The sequence below is a fragment of the Dermacentor andersoni genome, chromosome 4, assembly GCF_023375885.2.
Source record: "Dermacentor andersoni chromosome 4, qqDerAnde1_hic_scaffold, whole genome shotgun sequence".
NCBI lineage: Eukaryota > Metazoa > Arthropoda > Arachnida > Ixodida > Ixodidae > Dermacentor > Dermacentor andersoni.
The window spans coordinates 80715657-80737790 of record NC_092817.1 but is presented as its reverse complement, the minus strand read 5'-3'; the positions used below and the strand labels follow the sequence as shown (position 1 = coordinate 80737790).

General features: G+C 42.2%; 2 protein-coding genes across 2 annotated transcripts in view; one reads left to right on the top strand and one right to left on the bottom strand.

Annotated features, from left to right (window-relative positions):
* Etf-QO (electron transfer flavoprotein-ubiquinone oxidoreductase) overlaps positions 1 to 15650 on the bottom strand; it is a 33590-nt gene extending 17940 nt beyond the window's left edge. Inside the window, exons 1-8 of the mRNA XM_050183284.3 lie at positions 15543 to 15650; positions 14712 to 14819; positions 9145 to 9297; positions 8090 to 8166; positions 3861 to 3942; positions 3122 to 3240; positions 2498 to 2575; positions 1663 to 1875 (exon numbers count right to left, since the gene is read on the bottom strand). Of these exons, the coding sequence (XP_050039241.1) occupies positions 1663 to 1875; positions 2498 to 2575; positions 3122 to 3240; positions 3861 to 3942; positions 8090 to 8166; positions 9145 to 9297; positions 14712 to 14819; positions 15543 to 15579 (867 nt within the window). The 5' untranslated portion in view covers positions 15580 to 15650. The remainder of the gene's footprint in view (positions 1 to 1662; positions 1876 to 2497; positions 2576 to 3121; positions 3241 to 3860; positions 3943 to 8089; positions 8167 to 9144; positions 9298 to 14711; positions 14820 to 15542) is intronic.
* A 259-nt stretch (positions 15651 to 15909) lies between these two features.
* On the top strand, positions 15910 to 21322 carry UQCR-Q (Ubiquinol-cytochrome c reductase ubiquinone-binding protein). The gene is made up of 3 exons (XM_050183301.3): positions 15910 to 16038; positions 16890 to 17059; positions 21170 to 21322. Exons 2-3 carry the CDS (start codon positions 16906 to 16908, stop codon positions 21262 to 21264), a joined length of 249 nt encoding a protein of 82 aa, XP_050039258.1. The 5' UTR covers positions 15910 to 16038; positions 16890 to 16905; the 3' UTR covers positions 21265 to 21322.
* The last annotated feature ends 812 nt before the right edge of the window (positions 21323 to 22134 follow it).

The following is a 22134-nucleotide window of genomic DNA, read 5'->3' as shown; positions in this document are numbered from 1 at the left end:
ACGAACTCATTTGTTGTCTTGATGGGTGGTCGTTATTTCACTCGCAACTACAATCACATTCTTTGCTAATATCAAATTGATGCACGTATGGTGCTGGGTGGTCGGTTGGGCCGGATCAGTGTGGCATTGCAAGGGATATGTCTGCAACACGGAATGCATAAACTGCTCCCTTTCGGTACCGACGCATTCACATTGAAACCATCGACAACGACAACAGGGGTAATGTCATTGCATCTAATTCACGCAAGGTGAGTAGCCATAAACCTTATGGGACTATGAGTCATTGCATTTTTTACTTGCTTATGGGGGTGTGAGACATTGATGATGATAGTTTTTGACATGCTGTTCTGTATGCTGTATGCATGATTAGAAAGAATTTAAACATTATTCGCTTCACTTTGCTGAGTGCTTGTAGCCTCTGCCTTATGGGCAAGACGAAATACACTGTATGAATGGGAGTATGAATGTTTACGGGGGTATAAGCCATTGATGATGATAGTTTTTGTTCACGAAGAACAAAAATGGCATTATGGCATTGTGCTTTACAACCATTTTAACTAACACAGAGCCATGAGCAACGTGTTGCAACTAGGGGAACCACGCATCACATGCCGACCACTTTGTCCAGTCAGTAACAGCCGCCTTGTGGAAGCTGTTGTAACCATAGAAATGACATCATGGTCTCTGAGATTAGGCTGTGTGCCTGATCATGGAGGCCATGCGAACACCATGGAACACAATCAACAGGCTGACCAGACTTGGCAATCGTGGCGCGCTGACTTTCACTAATGCGCTGCTGTTATTGGGTGACACCACACAGCATCATGGGAGAGAAAAATGTGCACCATAACAGCACGAAAATTCATGTGAAAAGTAGCTCTCATTTTGCTTGTATTTTTAATTCTCTCTGACCGATAGCTTGGATTTCTGTGTGGGTCAACTTTCATAATTCCTTTTGTCTGTATTCTACGAAATGCTGAGGATGCATCTAGAGCAAATATGGTGACTTGAAAACAGTGTTGCAGGCAGTGGCATCACTAGGGTTAGCAACACCCTGGGACCCCCCCCACTCCCCCCCCCTTTTCTCGTTTCAAACAATGAGGCACAATTTTATCCTGATGGCTTGCTTTTGTTAGTTTTTTGCTTGTTTTTCCCTTTTTGTGCTCACTTTTGCTGGTTTTATTTCTTTAGGGAGAAATACAGCGCTGGGGCTATGTTAGTCTCCGATCTGTAGTGTTTAAGGCGACACTAAGATGGCGGGGCTGTGTCAACGAAAAGCAGTGTGCTTGCGCGATAGCACCTCCAAAAGCCAATTTTTCTCAAATTCTGCTGCATATTTCTTCCAAATATTTCATCATGACACAAAGAAATGTCTTATAAGTGTGAAAAAAAGCTTAAGAAAATCAGATATTTTAAGCCAGCCAGCCATTTCATTGTTGTGTACCCTCTTAATTTCCAGGTTTCTTCAAGTTTCTTAGTTGATACGAATTTCGGGTGATACAAATTTTTTCACCGTCCTGAGATATTCGTATTATAGAGAGTCTACTGCACACAATTTCTAGCCAATGTGCTCCAACTCAGGCAGATCCTTTCGATTATGACCATTGCTCTTATGTAATTTCGAGCCAGAAAGCTGTAAAACAGGTAAGCAGAACTGCTCACAAGTGGCCAGCCAATGCTGTGCATGACAAGGCCCGGTCGGTGCTTGGCGGGGTCTACCTCCCAGAGCTCCTTTAGCCCCAGGCCGTACGTCTGCGGCTGGCAGTCCTCGCGCAGATTGAAGCGCTTGAACAACTGCTTGGCCAGGTGGCCGTGGCAACCCTCGGCAAAGATGGTGCACTTGGCATGCAGCTCCATGCCTCGCTCAAAGTGTTCCTGCATGTCAGCAGGGAGAGAAAGTGTGAAACACTGCGTCCACAATATGCGAGGACGGCTACTTAAGTGTGCCCACTTTGAATTCAATTCAAATTTATATACATTAGAAACGATACATGGTTGTGCATGTACAGAAGGAGGTACCAAGGTTTAATCACTGTTGGCGGGACCTCCTGTGCAAGTAAAACGAGTAAAACTACAAAGTAATAACAAAGTAAAAAAGCAAAGCAAACGAAAGAGAGCATATATATTACAAAAGAAAAAATACATATACAAGTGCATCATATGAAAAGACGGCAGCACTAAGGAGAAAGACGCAGATGGAGACAAGACGACAAGAATGAGCAGGCTATATGACTATATGCTATAGGCAAATATGAACAGCATTTCCAATCAGCAGCTTTTTCAGAGTCAGATATGCCATTTTGAGCACTTTTTATCTGGCGATAATACTTAGCGAAAATGCATCAAAGTGGTTTCATTTGGTTGACAACAGGTGGCACATCATACATACCCAGAGCATGCCCATAATTACAAGTGGTGTTTCAAAACCGGTACAACTGAAAAACTTTGCTATGCTTACACACCTGTACATGTACTACAGTGCACATTGCATGCATACCTTTGGCGAGCCATCCTTTGCTATTCCCACATCATTTGTTGCCACACCTTTCACGCTGCCATCATCATGGTACAGCACCTGTGGACAAAGGCTGAGTCACCGTTGCAAACCTCTTTCAGCAAAGTTGTGAAAATTGGAGGAAAATTTAAATATCTGAGTAATCTGAGTAACTGTATAGAACAGTACAACAACAGTGACCTGACAACAATAATTCCTTTTTATTGAGGCATAATCTAAAGGAAAGCCAGCAGATAAATAGATGAACTACTAGTAATAATCACTGATGCTAGTAACAGTCATTAATATGCCTGAAAACAACACCCAGGATGTGCTACAAGTGAGAGTGGAAGGCTCCACGTTAATTTTGTCCTCCTGTGCTTCTTTGATGCATGTGTAAGTTCCCAAGAAAAACAGCCACAATTCGTTTGTTGTATTTTTTAAAATCTGCCAAAAGCATGTTTCTGACACTAAACAAGCGTAACATGTACGAAAATGGCAACTCCGCTTCGGAGGCCCTTGAAACATAGGTGGAGACACAAGTAGACGTAGCAGGCTAGAAGATTTGACTATCACAGACATTACTGTGCAACACAAAATGAAAAAAAGAAAAATTGCGGAGAGCACCTCACTGGCACCGTATCCAGGGTAGATCTCCACACCCAGTTCCTCGGCTTGGGTGCCAAGCCATGCCACAACGTTTCCAAGCCTTACAATGTAGTTTCCATGGTTATACATTGGCAGACCTATGTTCCACAACAGGAGATAAAAGCTGTCAACTGTCAAGTACACGATATGGCAAATTAAAAGAACAACTTTGGATTTGGCAACCATGATACCGAACCAGACAGTAATCATTTGGCACAGAACACAAATTTCATTTCCAATATGAACATTTGCATACAAAAAGTATACCATCTTTCCTATTATTTTTATTCAGGTGTGCGAGAGAATTCCTTGCAAACATGGCACTGGCGCTTCCTCAGTGCACATTGCTGAACCGTAAAGCAGCTTATTTTAGCTTTTGTTGTTAAACAAAGCATGGGAACTCCATGCAAACAACACACTGCCAACCGGAGCTGTGCCTTTAAAAATCCTACAAGTGTGCCAACAAGTGATGGCTCGTGAAATAATCTATCTTAGAAATTGTTTAACTGATGGTAAGACTGACGTCCCTTACCATTCTGAAAGCCACAAGCAGATGCTTTCACATGCGTTAATGGCTTACAATTTGTCAAACAAGAGCGCTTCTTTTAAATGCAACAGTTTGTACTTCACAGTTACTTCAATTCTCCTGCTGTAATTACGTCCCCTTATTTGCCATGCAAAAGCAAGCAGAAGAAAAGGGAAATTAAATTGCACAGACCTTTGAACACTGGGATTTTGATTTGGGACTTTTCAGTGAAGTAATAAAACTCATCTTCTTTCACAGGTGTATGCAAAGGGGCCTATATAGGAAAAAAAACAATGAAAGAAAACAGAGTGAGAGAAGTTACACTCTCAATAACATTGCACAGCGCAAGAAAACTTGTGTACCAAAAATATGCTGGCTTACGTGCTATATAAATGCTCAGCTGTTCTATAAGTGACAGCCGCAAGGAGCCCATCTTTTGAAAAATGTTTGGCAAAAGCATGACCATTGCACGCTGCACAATTACCACACTATTTGTCTTACCACTAACGAATTAGTCTTTGCCTTGTCTTTATGCAATGCAGCTTTCCCACCAAAACTGTAACTGTCGATTAAGCATGTTTTAAAGTTTACCATATTTCTGTGTGCACACGCACCAGGAATGTTAAAGATTTAATGGTAGATTCAGGGTGGGAGTTATTTGCGACTTCTGACCTGAGGTGTGACTTCACGGCAGCCCAAATGTCACCTCGAGATGTAGTTTCATGGCAGGGCAGCAGCAGTCCTATGAAACCACCTTTAAGGCAAGGTTCTCCACCGTTAACATTGCCACGGAGATGAGGAAGAGAGCGACTGCTATACAATGTGGACGATTCGTGCATCGACTAATGGAGACTGCTTTTACAAAAACTTGAACGCTTATGCAGTTATTTCTGCAAGTTACACACAGCTTCTTTTTCCTTCTTTTTTTTCTTCGTGGCAACTCGCAACAATGGGCCAGTCTACTTTGCACCTGCTGGAATACGACATAGAAGACAAACCAAAGCCTCAAGCAGCGAATCCCAAGGGAAATCGGGAACCAAACAGAAGTTTCTCGTATCATGCACCTTGCACACTACGCAGCAAGGAGAGGCAAGAGCGAGCGCACTGAAGCGCTCCTACAGCAAAGTGGAAATGCCGAGGAACACCAATGCTGCCAAGTACGCACAGAGGCAGCAAGTATATGACCCTAGCGTAGTAAACAATCTAAAGGAAGAACATGCAGTGGTCACGGCACACGCAGCAGACAGAAGCATTGTGTAAGAGGTAGCAAAAGTCCTAGCAGCCTCCATGGCTAACTCAACAGACTGCAACACGATTTTGACAGACTTGCAAACAGCGTGCCGCAATTACACAATAGGAAAAATATCGACAGCCACCTTACGCATCCTCGAACACACCAATCACTTACCCGAACTGTACATAGTCTGGACACCGGGACACTCATCTTTAGCAGGCAACAAGGCAGCCCATGCTGCAGCTTGAGAACATACTCTCGGGGCAGCCTCACTAAGAGACAAAGGAATGGTCCCTCCAGACAAATGCGTAGCGCCCAGATACAAGGACATACTCGCACACCCACAGACAGGAGAGAAGAATCTATACCACACCACACACAAAGCTCTCGAAAGGGGACACTATAACTTGCAGACAACTACAAACTTTCACTTTCCCACTCAGCATGAAATATCACCTAATGTACCCCACACGCCAAACACCCTGTACCACATGGTATGGGAATGCAACTGAAACACACAACACGCCCCCTATCCTCACTCCACTGAGAAAGAAGTATTTGAGGAATCTGCGAGGCCCTGACAGCATGCACGGGCGGCCCGATAAAGTCACAGTCGGGCAAGGAGGAAATGCAGTTTTCGCCATAGCATGACAGATGACGTGTCAGGCTTGTTGCCATCGTTTACATGTTCTTCTATGGATGTGACACACAAAAATCTTGATATCATCTCACATATTGTAAATTTTCCCAGATTTAATTTTGTAACCTCAATAAAGAGAAGTGGCGGACATTTTGGCAGCAGCTATTAATGAATACTGTCCTAAATACATGATGTACTGCACTTGAAATGGGCTACTAGTAGTAATCCCGGAGCAGACGACGTCTGCCAATGCCACCACAGTTCACTCGCCCACAGGATACAGAAGTAGGCATAGTGCATTCCAAGCACTTTGTTTTTTTTACCAGCATTCTATAGATCGTCAAACACCTGAAGTGATACTATCGCAGCAGTTAGCGGTTCCCGCCAACGATCATTAACGGTGCTTTTAATCATTTAAGGCACGGCAGGGCAGAAGTTACAAGAACAATCTAGATATGAACTAATGGTGTAGAGGGTAAGTACCGTCATTCACTGGAACAAATCATACCTACCTTATCGATCTCGTGTTTTAAAAAACATACATTATAGATTTGGCGTTCTAAAAAAATACATCATGCAGGTAATTGCTCTGTAAGTGACACGCTTTTTTACTTAATTTTTCAAGGCTTTTGGAGCCGATAGAGAGGCTCAAGAAACACATCCATTCGTGTGTAAAGCGCTAGTGGTGAATCGCCATCAAACGGCCATGAACTGGCGAGCCTCTTCGGAGAGCGCGCAGCGCATGTTTTTCCTTCTCAGCGAGTTGACTCACGACAGAGGGCGCATCGGAGCCGTGCCCAATGTAGGGACTTTATTGGGATGCCCAAACGAGCGCTGTTTTGCCTCCTAAATATTTCTTGCTCCGTGCCTCACCCCACATTGGAGCCGTGCGAGACCAAGCTCACCAGCTTCAGCCCTGATGACTGGTGCCAGCTGGTGAACAGGGAAAGAAAGGCGGCCTGGTCTCATGGCTTTTCGGTCTGCTCTTAATAAAGTTCAATCATCATCATTCCGTGGTGTTGCAATTGGAGGTGTGGCTTTTATGCAAAAAATTTTGTACATATATTCGTTCGTTCTGATAAACTTTGCATATTGAAATTTAAGCCAAAGTGAATATTGAATAGCATAATATCCTATTGAATATACAAAAATAGTGAATATTCGCACAAGCCTAGCAGTAATATTAAAGCATAAAATGCTGTCTGGGATTTTAAGCCCTGGCACACCCTCACTATGTTGGCAATAAGTTCCTTATGGTGGTCATTATAAAGTTTAACTTTCTCACACAAAGAATTTGTTGAAGTAGAGTTCTATAGCAGCTATAGAATACCAAAGCATGGTTTCAAAAACAGGTTCCTTCCCCTGGATGACCCTGCCTTTTTTCGAACACTTCAATATTAGGTATGCATGCAGTGAAAAGTATGCACACATGGTCCCTTGTCCTGAACAATTATGCACAGTAAATCAAGTGGCTGCGCAACACCTTTTATGTGGAAATGAAAAATAAAACAGTGTGTATAATAGTGTGAAGGTCTACTCTTTTCTAAGCAGAGAGCCACTGAATGACTCTGTAAAACTCAGGAAATTGTAGCAAGCGATCTGCTATATCCACAGCTGGTTCTCGAGTTTGTTCACTGCACAGACCAAGGTTTAGAAGGCCTGCTCACACGCATACATTGTACACCGTGGCAACAGGGTGCAGTGTCCACTTTGCTCAATTGCATGGAAACAGGAGCAATGTTGAGAGCATGCACCAGTTTACGAGCTTACCAAGTACAAAAATGATGACTACAGAACAAAAGGAAAGCCCAGCTTGGGTACCCAAAATAAAAGCCACCAAACGTGCTACAGCTGTTGTACTTTGTTGTTCAAATCTGTAAGATGTCCGCAATGCTACAAGGACCCTGAAAGCACTAAGTGAATGAAGAGAAGGCAAGAGGCAGCACAACGGTTATGTCACTGCAATAGCACTCTAAAGCCAGGATGCCATACCAAAGACTTGTATAGGGAGGGAGTGACCTCCAGCAGTTACTGCAGGCACTCACCTTGCCCACCTTGCCTCGCAAACTTCTGAAGTCACCCATACACTTGGAGGACGCTTGAGCACAAGGCGTACCTTCTTGCAGGTTGGTTTTGTAATATGATGACTAGCGTGTAACACTAAGCCGAAGGATACAGAGAGAACCAGATGAATGTGCTTGATTATTGATTAAGTTAATGAAAGTTCAGATTTTTTCTGTGTCTCCACATGCCATTTATCTTATTATGCACTGGTTATCATAATGCTTGGGCTGAGGTTGAAAGCAAAACAGAACATCCGACTGTTCATTTTCGAGCGCTTCTGAAAAGCTTCAAAGGTTGGTTTGACGAAGCAGTTAATCACTATCACGACGACAAGCACGCTCCCATAGTGTTAACAAAGCTGCAACAATGCTATTAAAGTGATTTGTCTGCGCATTACAGCTTCAAAGTTGCTTTACATGACCATCAGAGCGCTCTGAAACGACCAGTCAAATATACCATAATGGTGCAAGAGCAAAATCTTACTCCTCTCTCTTTCCAATCGGGAAAAAGCTCCTGTAGGGGGCCAGGTTCGATGCAGGCTCCGGATAAGGTGTGACCACCTGCAACGAGAAGTAGCCAATCATAACAGTTGTATACAGCCTGCTTTGACTTGTAAGGACAGCTTCATGTGCCAGGGGTAAAGAACACATACACAAAAGAAGCAACAGAACAACAAAAAGCAGACCTGTGTATATACTAGTTGCTTCCTCTGCACTCTTGGAGTACACATTTCTAAAATAGAACCAAACTTACACTTGCAGCGAAAATTTTGACCGCAATGGCAAGAAGGCCTAATTTCAACTCTACATTGAAAAACTGGTGTGACTTATCTCAAAGTGAACTTAGAGCATGTAGGTTTTTTGACAAGCTTCTGTGTTAATGCCCCAGAAGCCACAGCCAGTCCTAGAGCAAAGTAGCAGCACTAGTCTTACTGACACAAGTAATTTTTATAAGATATGGATTTAACATATTGAGATGAAAAAAAAAAAATACATCACAACTTAGTGAACATACATGTTTTGAGCTTAAAAGTACTGACTTGACATTTCACCTTGAAAGTTTCTTGCATCGAATGAGAGCCTATATGCTCTAAGCCCTAGAAAAGATGCTGGCAAGTGTCGGAGTGCCCTAATTAATTTTCTACAATGTTTGATTCTATGACCCATTTTAGGTTTTGGTACCCAGGAGGTGGATGCAGCAACTCACTAAATTTCTGTAATTACTTCAGCTGCCACATGGGAGCACCGCTTGAATAAACACGTGCAGCACTCTATGTATTTGTGGCCAGCGTCATCATACCTACCATTTTTACTACACGACATCAAATTTTGCTCCGAGTCTAATAACACTAACGACGCCAGAGCAGCATTTCGAGACAAACAATACTTATCAAATGTCATCGTTTTACATGTGAGGAGTGCATGGTAGAGTTCTAAAGCATCAAAAATGTGTCTCCTTTAAAGTGCCAAATGAAAACATGACTCAATTTGACAGTCTTGAGGAGGAATGTTCAAAAGGTGAAGGCTGCAGGAACTGACCAATCTGCGAGGCCTTCTCCACTAGGCAGACTCGAAGTTCCTTGCCCGCCTTGGTGGCTAACTGCCGCAGATGAATGGCCGCTGACAAGCCTGCTGGCCCGCCACCAACGATGACCACATCCGTTTCATCGGAGGCACGGGTCATATCCACTTCTGCAGCAACAAACAACACATACAGCAGGTTACTTGCTTCGTTTCTTCAGAGCCACGGAGTTTTCAAGATAGGTTTGTATAGAGAGTAATTGTTCTATGTAAATAATGTACTTACTGAACCTAAGCACCCAATTTTTCTATGTTGATGATGGCCAGAGTTTGGGAAGGTGCTAAGATTTGAGGCAAACAAAAGACTACAACAAAGTCCAAGAAAAAATATATATTTGTATACACACTGGACTCTCTTTAAATGGAACCTGAAGGGACCAGGGAAATTGGTTCCGTTTATAGGAAGTTCCATTTACTGAGAGACAAAGCTGAAGGGTTGTATGAATACAAAACCAACTAATCATGAGGATGGTGTCACGTTTAAGCAGCAGTTCTGTTTAAGAGATTTTCATTTATAGAGACTCCACTGTAAACTCAAGCTGGAAGCTAAAAGGAAAACTTTTAGTATCACGCTCAACACAAGAAAAAAAAAACTGTTTTGACTAGTCACTTAATAATTACCATCACAACATCCATTTGCAATCACTTAGTCATGATGCCACCACACAAGCTAGAGTTTCTGAAGCTCTGAATACACTGTGAAAGATTGCCCCTTTGTTCTATTATAACTGTTTGTGATTTTTTTCAACATCTTCCATCCAGAGAAAAAAGTGGAGCTGGGGTCACAAGTTCAAAAAAAGCCGGCTGTCACAACAGAGCTGTCTGACGAGTTGTGGACTTTCATTGCATGTTTCATGCAGTGCATGAATCACAAGTATTATTTTTAGAGAATCAGATTATCCTGTCAAAGCATCCATGGCATTTAGTAACTTTATGACTGTAAAGTGTCCTGCCACTTTCAAAATCAGCCTATGACTATTGATTCAATTAGAGAAACATGAAACCGTCGAAAGTTTATCATGAATTGCCCGTACATGAACGGCTATACCAGAGAAGAAACTACACATGTACATGTGCACGATTCTAACACGCACTTGTTTTATTAAAAACCGCATTGAAATTTGCTTGCATGTTACAATTGTAACTAATTTTCCTCAATATCAAAAACAAAATAGCTTCTTAATAAAGAAGAAAAGCTCAATGCAAGCTAGCTAGCCACACTGTCATCGAAGAAATGTTTTCTTTTTTAATGTCTTGGTTTGTGGTTGCCATTTTCCAGTTTGCTGTAAGCGTGACCTTTCTAATGCATTCGATGGGACTGAAGATGATTTTCTGTGGTCGGTAGAAAGCGAAAAGGAGGTGCCGTCGGACTATGATAGCGGCTAGCCACTAAGATTCAGCTGTGTGTGCATCTCTGTGCCTTTGTATGTTCCATAACATTGTTTCAACACAGTAAGCATTGACTTGGGTTTCGTTACTTGATGTGCGTGGTACAATTGGCACCAAGTTATTTTTTTTGTAGTGACTGCAGTGACGGGGCCCAGTACTTTAACATCAGTACTATAGTGACGGGGCCCGTCACTTTAAGAACAACACTGTAGCGATGGGGCCGTCACTATAATGATGTCGGTATTGGGGTGAGCCATAGAGTTAATATAACCAACTCTATAGGGCGAGCATAGAGTTTCAACTATGGGGGCAAGGACTTGTGGAGTCACCATCTGTTGGAAGCGCCTCACTTGCGTAGTCTGAGGGACAATGCGACACGCTCTGCGTAGGTCTGGCTATTGGCGCTAAATAAAGATACTACGCGGGAGCCCTCCTGGACATTTTTGCAAGTACTCTTGAAATTACACAAGTATTTTACCTTTAAAATAGTAATATTGGACAAACAGAAAGCACAGAACAGTTTACAGATGCTATCTCTTTACCTACTATGTGCAATAAGCTGGGACACTGCGCGTGATCGCCGCAATCGCTTCCCCTGAACCGGTTTCTTGCGTGAAAGGAAGGCAATCGCTGAGAAAAAACTATATGAAATATGTTCTTATAGTGAGCTGTCTGTGTAACCAAATGGAGCAAAGCAGAATGAAGCTTCAATGCAGCGATCGCACAGGTTTGCGGTGACCGAATGCGCGTCTGCATGCATGTCCGCGCGCAATGCTTGTTTCTTTTTTTTTTTTTTCTTCTGCTGCGAGCACGTTTTCGCACCGTACCGTGAGCTTTATGCCGCAGTATATGAGCATTTGACAATACGCAAGCAACTATTGTTACATGGACACTATCAGAGCTGTTCAGAAATAATTTCGTTATAGCTAGGCTTCAACGCCTACGGCGACTTGTGAAGTGCCGTCGCGAGTGTTTTCTTTTTCTTTTCTTCTAAAGTCTTGGAAGCTTCAATGTAATTATTTCTCAAGTTGCATCGCACTGTATGTTTATCGGTCTTCTAAGCGCGCAATTACCGGCTGCTTCTTTTTTTAATGCAGTAAAATATTCATTGTCAGGTGCTACACAAGCATGAACATATGCCATGCCTTTTTCCTTTGATGTGATTTTTACCATTCCCTTTCCATTCTAGTGAACTTTCTTTCTCTCTTTCTTTATTATTATCATCATAGGGGTTACAGTGCATATGCAAAAGACTGTTGGACCCAATAGCCGCAGGCTAGAGGATGGGTCCGGATATGCGAAACATATATAATAGACATTCGGTACAAGCACAGGGGGAACAATACAGCGGATGAATGCGACACATTAGCACGTTTAAAAAAAACAAAAAAAGATGTTTTTTTACGGCATGCATAGAAATTATCACCAGTTACATAAATTATGAAACCGCAAACAACAGAACACCAAGCAAGAATACAGGCACAAAATCAGTGGTTTATAGCTAATTATAAATAGTGCTTCGGCGAAATTCTTTGTTTCTTATTTTGGAGTGTATGTTGTTCCATGTCTTAACTTCAACACATTCAAGTAGTCTTTTGCCATATACATTATGTACAGGAGGCAGCTTGAAATTTCCAGCGGCAGTACTTCTGGTATGATGAAAAAAATATGGACACAGGAAAAGGATGATTACGTTTCACAACACTGTTTACGTTGCTAGCTGTTTTAGGCTCACGCATAAGATTGAATGGCAATATGTTTAGTTGATTGGGAAGTGGCCTGCTGGGTGTATCAGTTCTCAAGTACGTCATGATTATTAATGCCCGCTTTTGTATAACCAAATGGAGCATATAAGAGAGTGAAGTTTCAATGCTCAGTGCAGATGTTAAAGTGCCGGGCCCCATCACTGTAGTCACTACCTATTTTTAAAATATATTTGGGCGATAATTTAACAGCGCATTACAATCGGAGGTGCAGCAGAATCATGCAAATATAGTACTCCGACTGTCAAATGGGTGCTGCTACACAAGCAGGGACTTGCAAAAAATACTGCACAAGAATGAAGGTGCACAACACTGAAATTTTCTGGCATAAATAGGTTTAGCTGTGTGGCAGCCATGCTTCCACTGCATTCTATGATGAAAAAAACACCTTATAGGCAAATAATTATTTGGTGGAACTTTTTTTTCTTTCAAAGGGGAAGGGTATGTTTTTACTTTTTCTTGCATACATAGAGCATCCTGGAGAGAGGCACATTTACTAAGGTTTTATTAAACACTCAAGTGACAGTTTGTGCACATGTTCTTAAGTGTTTGTTTTTTCCATGCCCATTTGTTTTAGCCCCATTACCAAGCAGGAAACAACTTGTTCAAGGTAACAACACAACAGACAAGAATAAATGCATGAGTGGGAATTGAACATTTTTCCTTTCTGTTAACCTTTCTCAGAATGGCAATGCTCGTTTTACAGGGAAGCTTGATGATAAGTCAGCAGAGTGTTTCTCTTTGGCACATCTTGACACTATGCTTTTATTTGTATGGCACCAGAATAATGTCAGTCTACACTTACATTGCCTGTCATATGGCAGTACAGAACAATGAACAAAGGCTGGGAGCCTGCCGACTGCTGTCACTTTCCTTTGGTAATTTTTATGGTGATAAAGTTATTTCTAGCATGCTTGGTTAACACAACCAAATATAACCAAATATAACAAGACCTTGTTATATAAAAAGGGAAAGGTGGAATTCGTGACCTGGTTGTGTGAACGTAATAGAGAGCAGGTACAATAAGAAAAAGAAAATGGACAACTTTAAGAGTATTGCATGCACATGCAGAGGAATGACTGACAACCAATTTTGATGGTACTTAATTTTTTTTAATGCAATGGAAAGCTTACCAGTCAGCGTGTTTAATCATGAACTATGGTAACATGGAAAACACTGTGTAACACTTTTTATCAGAATTTTTCAATCTAAAGTGAGGATGTAGTCGTTCACAGGAAGCATGCTGAAAACGGTGTTAGATAGGTGCGATAGCAATTATAATCCGGCATTAGTGGGAGGCAGACAACAAGGGTGGCCATAACCGTGAGAAAATATTACTTTGTTTATCAAGTCGATTTCCTGCGATTCATGTTTTCCGAAGTGTTAAAGTATTTCTGCAATAATAGCTCCACATTTTTGTGGTTTCCTGTCCAACTGCTTTGGTATATAACCAGTCAAAATGAAATGACGCTTTTGCATGTGATAGGCAATTCAGCATGTTGCCACAGCCATGTGTGCGCTTTTGATTTCTGAAGCATAGAATAAAGCGCAAGTGTTCAATAATATAGCAACTGAAATTTTAAGCAATAATTATGTTGTACTTAATAACAGCCGACTTACATACAGCAATCTCATAGACTACATCCGAAGCACCAAGATTTCCCCGCCAGGCCTCGCCACTTACTGGTTCTTGAAACTTGCTTTGCCAATTTAAAATTATAATTCCTAGTTAAATTAGGAACAGCGTGCTGGATTATATCACTATAAATCATGGTCATTTCATTTCCATCAACGTTTCACAACACATTCTGGCCAGTTGTTAGTCCCTTTAAGTCTCATTACTGCCTGAAAGAAGTTTCTGACTTGGGCAAATGAAGAACACTTTTCGTACTCAACTCTGAGCTTAACAATTTCACTGGGCACTTGCCCTTCCCATAGCATTACAAGTTTGCCCCTATGTAAACTGTATAATGTATGTATTCCTTTCACTCGATTCTTCTCCTTCATTATCGTCCACTTTTCACAGCTGGCCGATCCCAGTAATAATTTGGGCAGAGCACCGCTCGGTCAACTCTTGAAACACAAAAAGGAATAGCATTGAAAGAGGATTGTCACATTATCCCATCCTCGATTGCTACAGCATTTTCATTTCCAGTGAAATTTCTTTCCGCATCTTCCTGCTGCTGAAAACATATATGTAAACGTGTTTTTCTGCTGCAAACCATCATTACTTGACATGAGACTGTGCAACCAGTCGCAACATTTCATACTCCTCAAATAATTAAATATACCCCTTTATCTACATGGCTCTATCATTTTAAAAAATTTTATTTTTTCGCTTATTTCCTTATTGCTTAGGCGAAAATGTTTTACCTTTCCATCGAGGATCTGTTTCCCTGGGCACGACTCTGTAATGAGTGGTGATTTTGGGAGAATCGTGGTGGCACCAGCGAAGGCCATGGTTCAGAATGACTCCTCTCCCTGCATCACAGCACCGCGAAGGTTATGCGCACACACACTTGTCACGTAACTTGAAAGAAGGCACTAGCAGCTCTGCATCCGTTAACGCAAAGAAATATAACTGTGGACAACTGACTCCTAAAACGCGGCCTGATGAGGGACCCGAGCTGAAAGCATGATTGAACTAGTCTGTACGTCTCTTTATCATTCGAGCGATAACACCAATATCCGTGTACTCTAGATAGCGATCAATACCTGAATGATGCCGTTATTTCTCACTGTCAGAGTTCCCAACTACGTTACTTACGTCGATCTCTTCTCTTTCACAACCACCGAAACCTCGGAACGAGAGCATTTGCTCCCACCGACACACAGGATTATTCGGTTTAAGGAGCGAAGCAGGCGAGATGCATCGGGATGAGAAAGCGTGCTTTCTACCATACAACCGCCACACGGGCCCATCCCCATCGTCACTGTTCTAAAGCGTTCATTGCTTAGAGATATCAAACTATTCGCAAAAGTAAAGGCTTTGTTTTAAGCGCCTACTGATTGGAGACGGTGTAAACAAACGATTCGATGAGCAATGATCAGCTGTAACTGGTACTTTTCAGTAGCACTTTGACACAGGACGGCATTAACTTGTCTATTCTATTCTATGCCAGCACGTTGTTGACAGCGCCAGTGCGCAAAACAATGTATGCACCACGTTGCACACGCAGAGAAGGGTCCTAGAAGGCATCTTACGGAGCACAGCTGATCGCAATTTTGTACAGGTCGCCATGAACCATGCCTTGAATGTGAATCCGGCCGGGGCGCAACCTCACAACCTCAAAAACCTAAGAACATCGCTCGCGCAGCAAGTAAAAATAGTGCAGTCGGTTTCATTACATAGCACCACAATGACTGCGTATAATTTCAAATCTGCAAAATGATAGCATACACAGAATACGGTTTTTTTATTATGAACAACGGTAACATATCAAAAACGCGTAACTTTGCTACTTTCAAGTTGTGGTGCGTGGCGGTGCGTGGTATCCAAAATTGGCGTAGAGGCTAGCGGTGTGATTTAATCGTATGAATGAACCACACACAAGTCAGCTTAAGCCACACAGAGCCATGCAGAGCCAGAAGGCCTGAGCCTGAGCGTGCCTGAGCGTGCCTGTGCTGGTTGGAGGTGTCCGAGGCGGTTGCGCCTGCAATTGTGCATCGTATTTGCGACTCCTTAAGCAGACCAGGACTGGTAAGGTATTGTTTACATTGATTTATTGTTACTTGTTTTCATCGTCTTCGTTATTAGATGCACACCGGTGAGCTTTGCGTAATCTACAGACAGTGCACTACTTGTGCGCTCTCTGTGTGAGGAGTTGAGAACATACTTACGTTCGTTGCGTCGTCCCGGGGCAGTCACTTCGACTGCTTTGATCGCCGATTTTTTGCTGTAAACATGCTTGTTCTGAGCCACTTTCTTAGCAGCTTCCATAGTGATGTGCGCAGTTAATACAGGAACGGTAATTTGGTGAACCGAAATCAAGGTCATCAGGGGACATTCTCATACATGCGTGGCTGCTCCTTGTTACAAAAGGTGTTAGTCACAAAAGACGAGAGGTTCACAGCACAACGACTGGACTATCAACTGAGCTTTATTAGAAACGGCGTAGTCCCAGCAAGGCCAGCAGAGCATGCACAACAGCAGCATCGTTAATCACAGAGCATGAAAAGACAAGATATCTATCGTGACCGACCTAAAAAAGCAAACTCTTTTTCAAGTAAGCGCTCTTCTTGCTTTTGGTGACTGGTTTTTTTACTTCAGCTATGTACCAACTGACCCGGATTTCAACCCATTTGTTGAGTTGCTTTGCTAAAACTTTTTTATATTTATCTTGTAATCCAGTCACAGGCTGTCATTACGACTGTAACAGTGAACGGGGCGTTAGCCTGCACTAAACGTGATGTAGCATCCGTGAGACCATCGACATTTCATACGAGTTTTTAGCCCAACAATGTGTGTGTAATCAGATGGCACCGGTTGTACCGCGTCCGTACTTTCCACACATCACGGCTTTAGATCTCTCTCTTTCTTGTTGCTTTCAGGTAAATTGCATCAACAATGGGTCTTCACTTCGGGAACCTGTACAAACTGCGCGGAATCGTGATGTACCGAGTGTCTCCATACGAGCAGCGCGCGTTCGCCGGCTTGTTCAAGCAAGGCATCCCTAACGTCATTCGCAGGACGAAGGACCAAATATTCTATGTCCTGCCGCGTGAGTTTTTGTCTCGTTTATTTTGTTACGTCCGTGTGCACGCACGTGAAGGTCATGAATAGTTTTACGAAGAAACTGGAATTGTGGCAACATGGACGGCATGATTCCCCCCCCCCCTTTTTTTTTTTCATTATATATTGCCAACTGGCTTGCTTGTGTATCAAGGAAACAATAAATGAGAGCTAGAGGTGCGGAAACAGTTCACTTTTCAAATGGAATTAATATTCAGTAAAAGGCAATTATTGACACTATTGAATTCTGACTACTCTCTCTTTCTGTGAGGTATGTGCAGAGAGGCGGTGTCTGAAGTGAAAACAAATCATATATATCTTTTTCAATGTGCTGCACCATTAGAAAGGAAATGCAAATTCAAACAAGATGGTCATATACACTAGTCAAAGGGCACCAGCATTTATGTGGTTATAGCAGAGATGACCAAGCAGCATAACTGAAGTAGACCGAGCATGACTAAACACATAGACTGAAGGTGATGACAAAGTGTCGCTCACAGAGAGCTTGGGGTGATTCTACAAGACCAATAATAAGGTTGATCACTCAGGTACACTTTAAAATAAGTTTACACTGTCTGGAACTTATATCGTCCCCAAGCAATAATTGCCATCTATATTGCGTGCTTTTCCTTTCTTTAATGCTGCATGCCTGATACATTCAAGTAACGAACTGCATGTTTGTAACACCGCAACATGGCATCCTTGACAGAAAAGTAGCAAGTACAGTGTGTCAAAAGAAAAGCATGCAGTATAAAATAACGATTATTGTTTGAGGACGAGATAAGCCCTAGAGGGTGTAAACATTTTTCTAGGTAAGCTTAACAAAAGTAACCGTAGCATTCTGTAAAACATGCAAAATTTGCAGGTGTTGTGAAAGCAAGCTGTGATTAGCTAACACAGTGTGTTGTCGCTCAGCTAATTCACTGATTCCCCGATGACATTTCAGTAACTTCTCCCTCTGTGCAGTAGTGAAGCCTCCAGGAGCTGGAATTACTTTCTCACTTGGCGGAGTGCTTGCAAGAACAGCTTAGTAGTAGAAATAGCGAAGTGCTCCGAACAGCCAGCAGGCAGCGATCACTTACAGGAGGTTTTGAACCACCTTGGCCTAGTGTGCTCGCATGTTTGACCATTAGAGAGTATGCAAAAATGCTGGACGTCAAATATTTATCCTTGTGTTCAATAACTATTCAACCTATATACAAAATCCCCAGCCTTTTCTCATCCTGGTGAAAGCATACCAATAAAATGCAAAGGCATTTTATAAAAATAAAAGCAATAAAAAATAAAGCAATATAAATATAAATAAATATATAACAATATAACATAAAAACAATATGAATAATAAAAGCAATATAAAAATAAAAAGCAATAAGGCATTTCAGTAGTTCCCTGTAATAGCAAGCCACTTGGGATTAAATAAAAGCGTTGACTATGTTTGGATGTTTACTGCAAGTTTACTTACTTCAATGAGGAAAATAACTTTAAAGGGGTCCTCAAACACTTCTTAGGTTGCATAGACTAACAGTTGGAGATACTTTTAGCGTAGGTCATTACACCAATATTAAAATATTTATTATTGTAACCACGCAAGCAAATCACTACATTGCTGTCAACCGTATCATCGCCTAGTGATGCTCACTATAGAAGCATCAGTGACGTCACAACTTGCTCCTCCACGATTTGCAGATAACCACTGCACTGCAACAAAAATGTAATAAATTATTTTATTTTTGTTTGCTGTACTGTTGTATTAATACAAGCAGACACATTTGCATAACATAGTAGGGCCACTGGCTGTTCTTTCGTCTCTAACCTTTAAGCACAAAAGCTTCTCTTCTCGCGTGTGTATGCTCTTCAGCAGCCTTGTCGCCGGTTGCCTCATTTTGCATGTGCAATATACTCTTCAGTGTTGTTCACGTGATGTAGGTTTCTCACCTTTGTGAATTGGTGTTGTGTTGAACTGAACAAAAGAGACGTTACGCAGTCCCAGGATGCTCGACCAGGTCCGCGATTTTGTAACGATGCCTTTTCCGATACTAATGCCTTTCGGTGCTTTTCGCGTTCATGAGTGGTCAAGAGATGCTCCGCCCCGGACCGAGCTTAGAACACAGCCACTCACAAACACGAAAAGTGCCAAAAGGCATTAGCATCGGTTAAAGCATCGCTACAAGTTTGCAGCCCAGTAGTGGCAAACGGAAAATGTGCTGGGATGGGGGGGGGGGGGGCAAGGGCAGTTTGTTACCATGGCGACAGTGCCATCAGCACACCAGAGTAACCGGAATCTGTGAGCATAAGGTGTGTAGGCAACCACGGAATGCGGACTTCTGCTATGTAGGCGCATCGAACTCTTACCATCGGCAGTGATGGGTTACATCAGTAGGTCAGAGAAATGGGGACAGAAGACAGTTCAAAATATGAGTCGAGGCATTCATTTCATTTTTCCTTGTATCTTGAAATTTCTTGGCTGAATAACTTCGGACTGTTTACTCCTATCGCTGACATTTTTTTTGCATTTATTTCTCCAGCTGTCAATCTATGCAACCCGCAACCAAAAAAACAGTGCCTTGAAAAGGGTTGGAGGGCTCCTTTAAAGGGGCCCAGCAGCACCATTTTCAGGTCACCATATTTGCTCAATATCTATTCTAAGCATGTCACACAGAGCAAAAGGAATTATGAAGATTGAACCACACAAACCGAAGTTAGCGGTCAGAGAAAATTCATAATGCAAGCAAAATGAGAGTTGCCCTCCACTCAAATTTCGACAACTTTATAGTGCACATTTCACTCTCCCATTACGTCATATGGTGCCACACAATAGCAGCAGGACATTAGAGAAAGTCGGCATGCCACAGTTGAAAAGCCTGCTCAGCCTGTTGATCACATTCCATGGGTTTCCCACGGCCCCCACGATCGGGCACGCAGTTTAGGAGGCCATGACATCACTTCTATGGTTACAACAGCTTTCGCGAGGCAGCCATTGGCGTGCCACTGTGTTCAGAATGTGATGTGTTGTTCCCATGGTTGTAAAACGTAATCCCATAGCTTTTTTCACAGTGCTTACAGTATTGTGCGAACGCAAATCACAAATTACGTTTTTAACCGTTCATCATAGCAGCGCTCTTGCACGTCACATCCATGTCTATGAAGTACACAATATTGCCGCAACTAGGCGATGACATTGATGCCACTCAACAAGGTTGAGTGCGAGGAATATTGCACTGAAAATGCATGGTATATTTGTCTCATCAATGCCTTATCTCTCTTGAGATAGTTCTCTAGGTTTATCTTCAACACTTGTCATCAGCGTTCAATGCCAATGTTACTTCACACATTGCTTATTTAAAATGTGCTGCTATCATTCATATTCCTTGTCCATGCAGTTTCCTAAGGTAGCAGTGGAACCCCCGTGCACATGGGGTTGCATATTTGCAAAATTCAAAATTTTATTGTAACATGCCCAATTTGTTAAACGTTGTTCAGGAGATATTCTACAATTTTTCATTTTCATGTAATTTAGGGCAAAACCATTTGAGAAGGATATTAATACAGCTGCTGAGCGGTTTTTCATACCCCAATACAAGTGTACATTGTGGCAGAGTATGGAGGAGAATTTCTTTCAGAACAGGTGGTAGTCTCAACAAAGTAGACATGGCCCCTTTGTTAATCAACGTCAGTTCCACATTCATGCCCTAAATTCATAGCTAGCAAACTTGTAATCGAGAGGACCAAGACCCTTGTCAGGCCTTGTCTTTAGCTTCACTTCTCCTTAAGCTATTTAATGAGAAATATATACAAACTGGAAGCTGCGCATATTCTAGTCAGACGGCCATAAGTGGCATGAAGTTAAACATTGTATTACAGGCAAAGGATACTGTGAGAGAGGACTTTGTTCATTGGCCTGTAGAACTCGTGCAATGCTTAACAGTGTCGTTTAGGTCCTACAGGTTGTGTGCACAATCTTGCACTCTGCATGTAAGCATTAGCTCATCGTGTGCATGCTGCGTGTTACATGTCATATCTTTCTCAAGACAGCACGAGTTGAAAGTTTTGTTGGCTTAATTGCTAAATGACACATAACCCTCTCCTTTTGTTGTTGCAGCCTTTGTTCTGACTTACCTCGTCTACGACTGGGGTGAGCGTGAGCATAAGAAGTCAATGCGCAAGAACCCTGCTGACTTTGCCAACGACAAGTAAACTTGAACTGAAGCTTTACGTTTGAGATAGAATGAATAAATATACATGTTCTAAGTTATACACAGATTTTCTCCGATTTATTGACGCCATTTCCAACATAGTGGAGAATGCCTCAAATATATAGCATGCGCAGATCCACACTCCCAACGGTGGCTTTGGCTGACAGAACTTGAGCTTCCAGAGTGCTCGCACAATGGCTCAAGATTGGCTGGCCACCACTAAAGGCAGGTTAAAATAAAGTATGTGTGTAAGGTGACATCGAAGCACTGGCCCGTCATTCTTTAGATGAATTCTCAGCCGGTTGGGATTTTATCTTCTTTTTCCTTAGTTGCATTTGTTGAGTACTGCAGACAACTAGAAAGCACATGCAACATGTCATGCAGTACGTATATTGTGCACTGTGCCATGTGACTACTATTTGTGGGGAGCCTCACCGGGAGGACAGTTGCTTCTTGATGCCATTAGTAAACGTTTCATAGCATGACGTAAGAGCCAGAGGATTGTGCACATTTATCCAGCTGCAACATTAACCATAAAAGATTGGTCCCAAGAGCCACCAGAACAAGTGTCATTGAAATTAAAAACAAAAAGGGCCATTGATTAGATGTCTGCCATGCTATAGCAAGAAACTGGCTACAACAGTTTCTATCTGAATGGAAGATGCATTTGTATATGTCACCGATTCATTGTAACTAAAACTCTAATGACAGATTGAAAAGCCTTAATGAAAAGTGCCGTGTATGCCTCAAGGCAGCAACGCTAGTGCTATCTCATGCAGTACTTTGCAATACTCGAAGTCTTGCAGACTTTCAAAAGAGCCTTGCCTGCGTTAAGTTTTTCGGAGTTTGTGCCCAATGGAGTAGCGAGTTC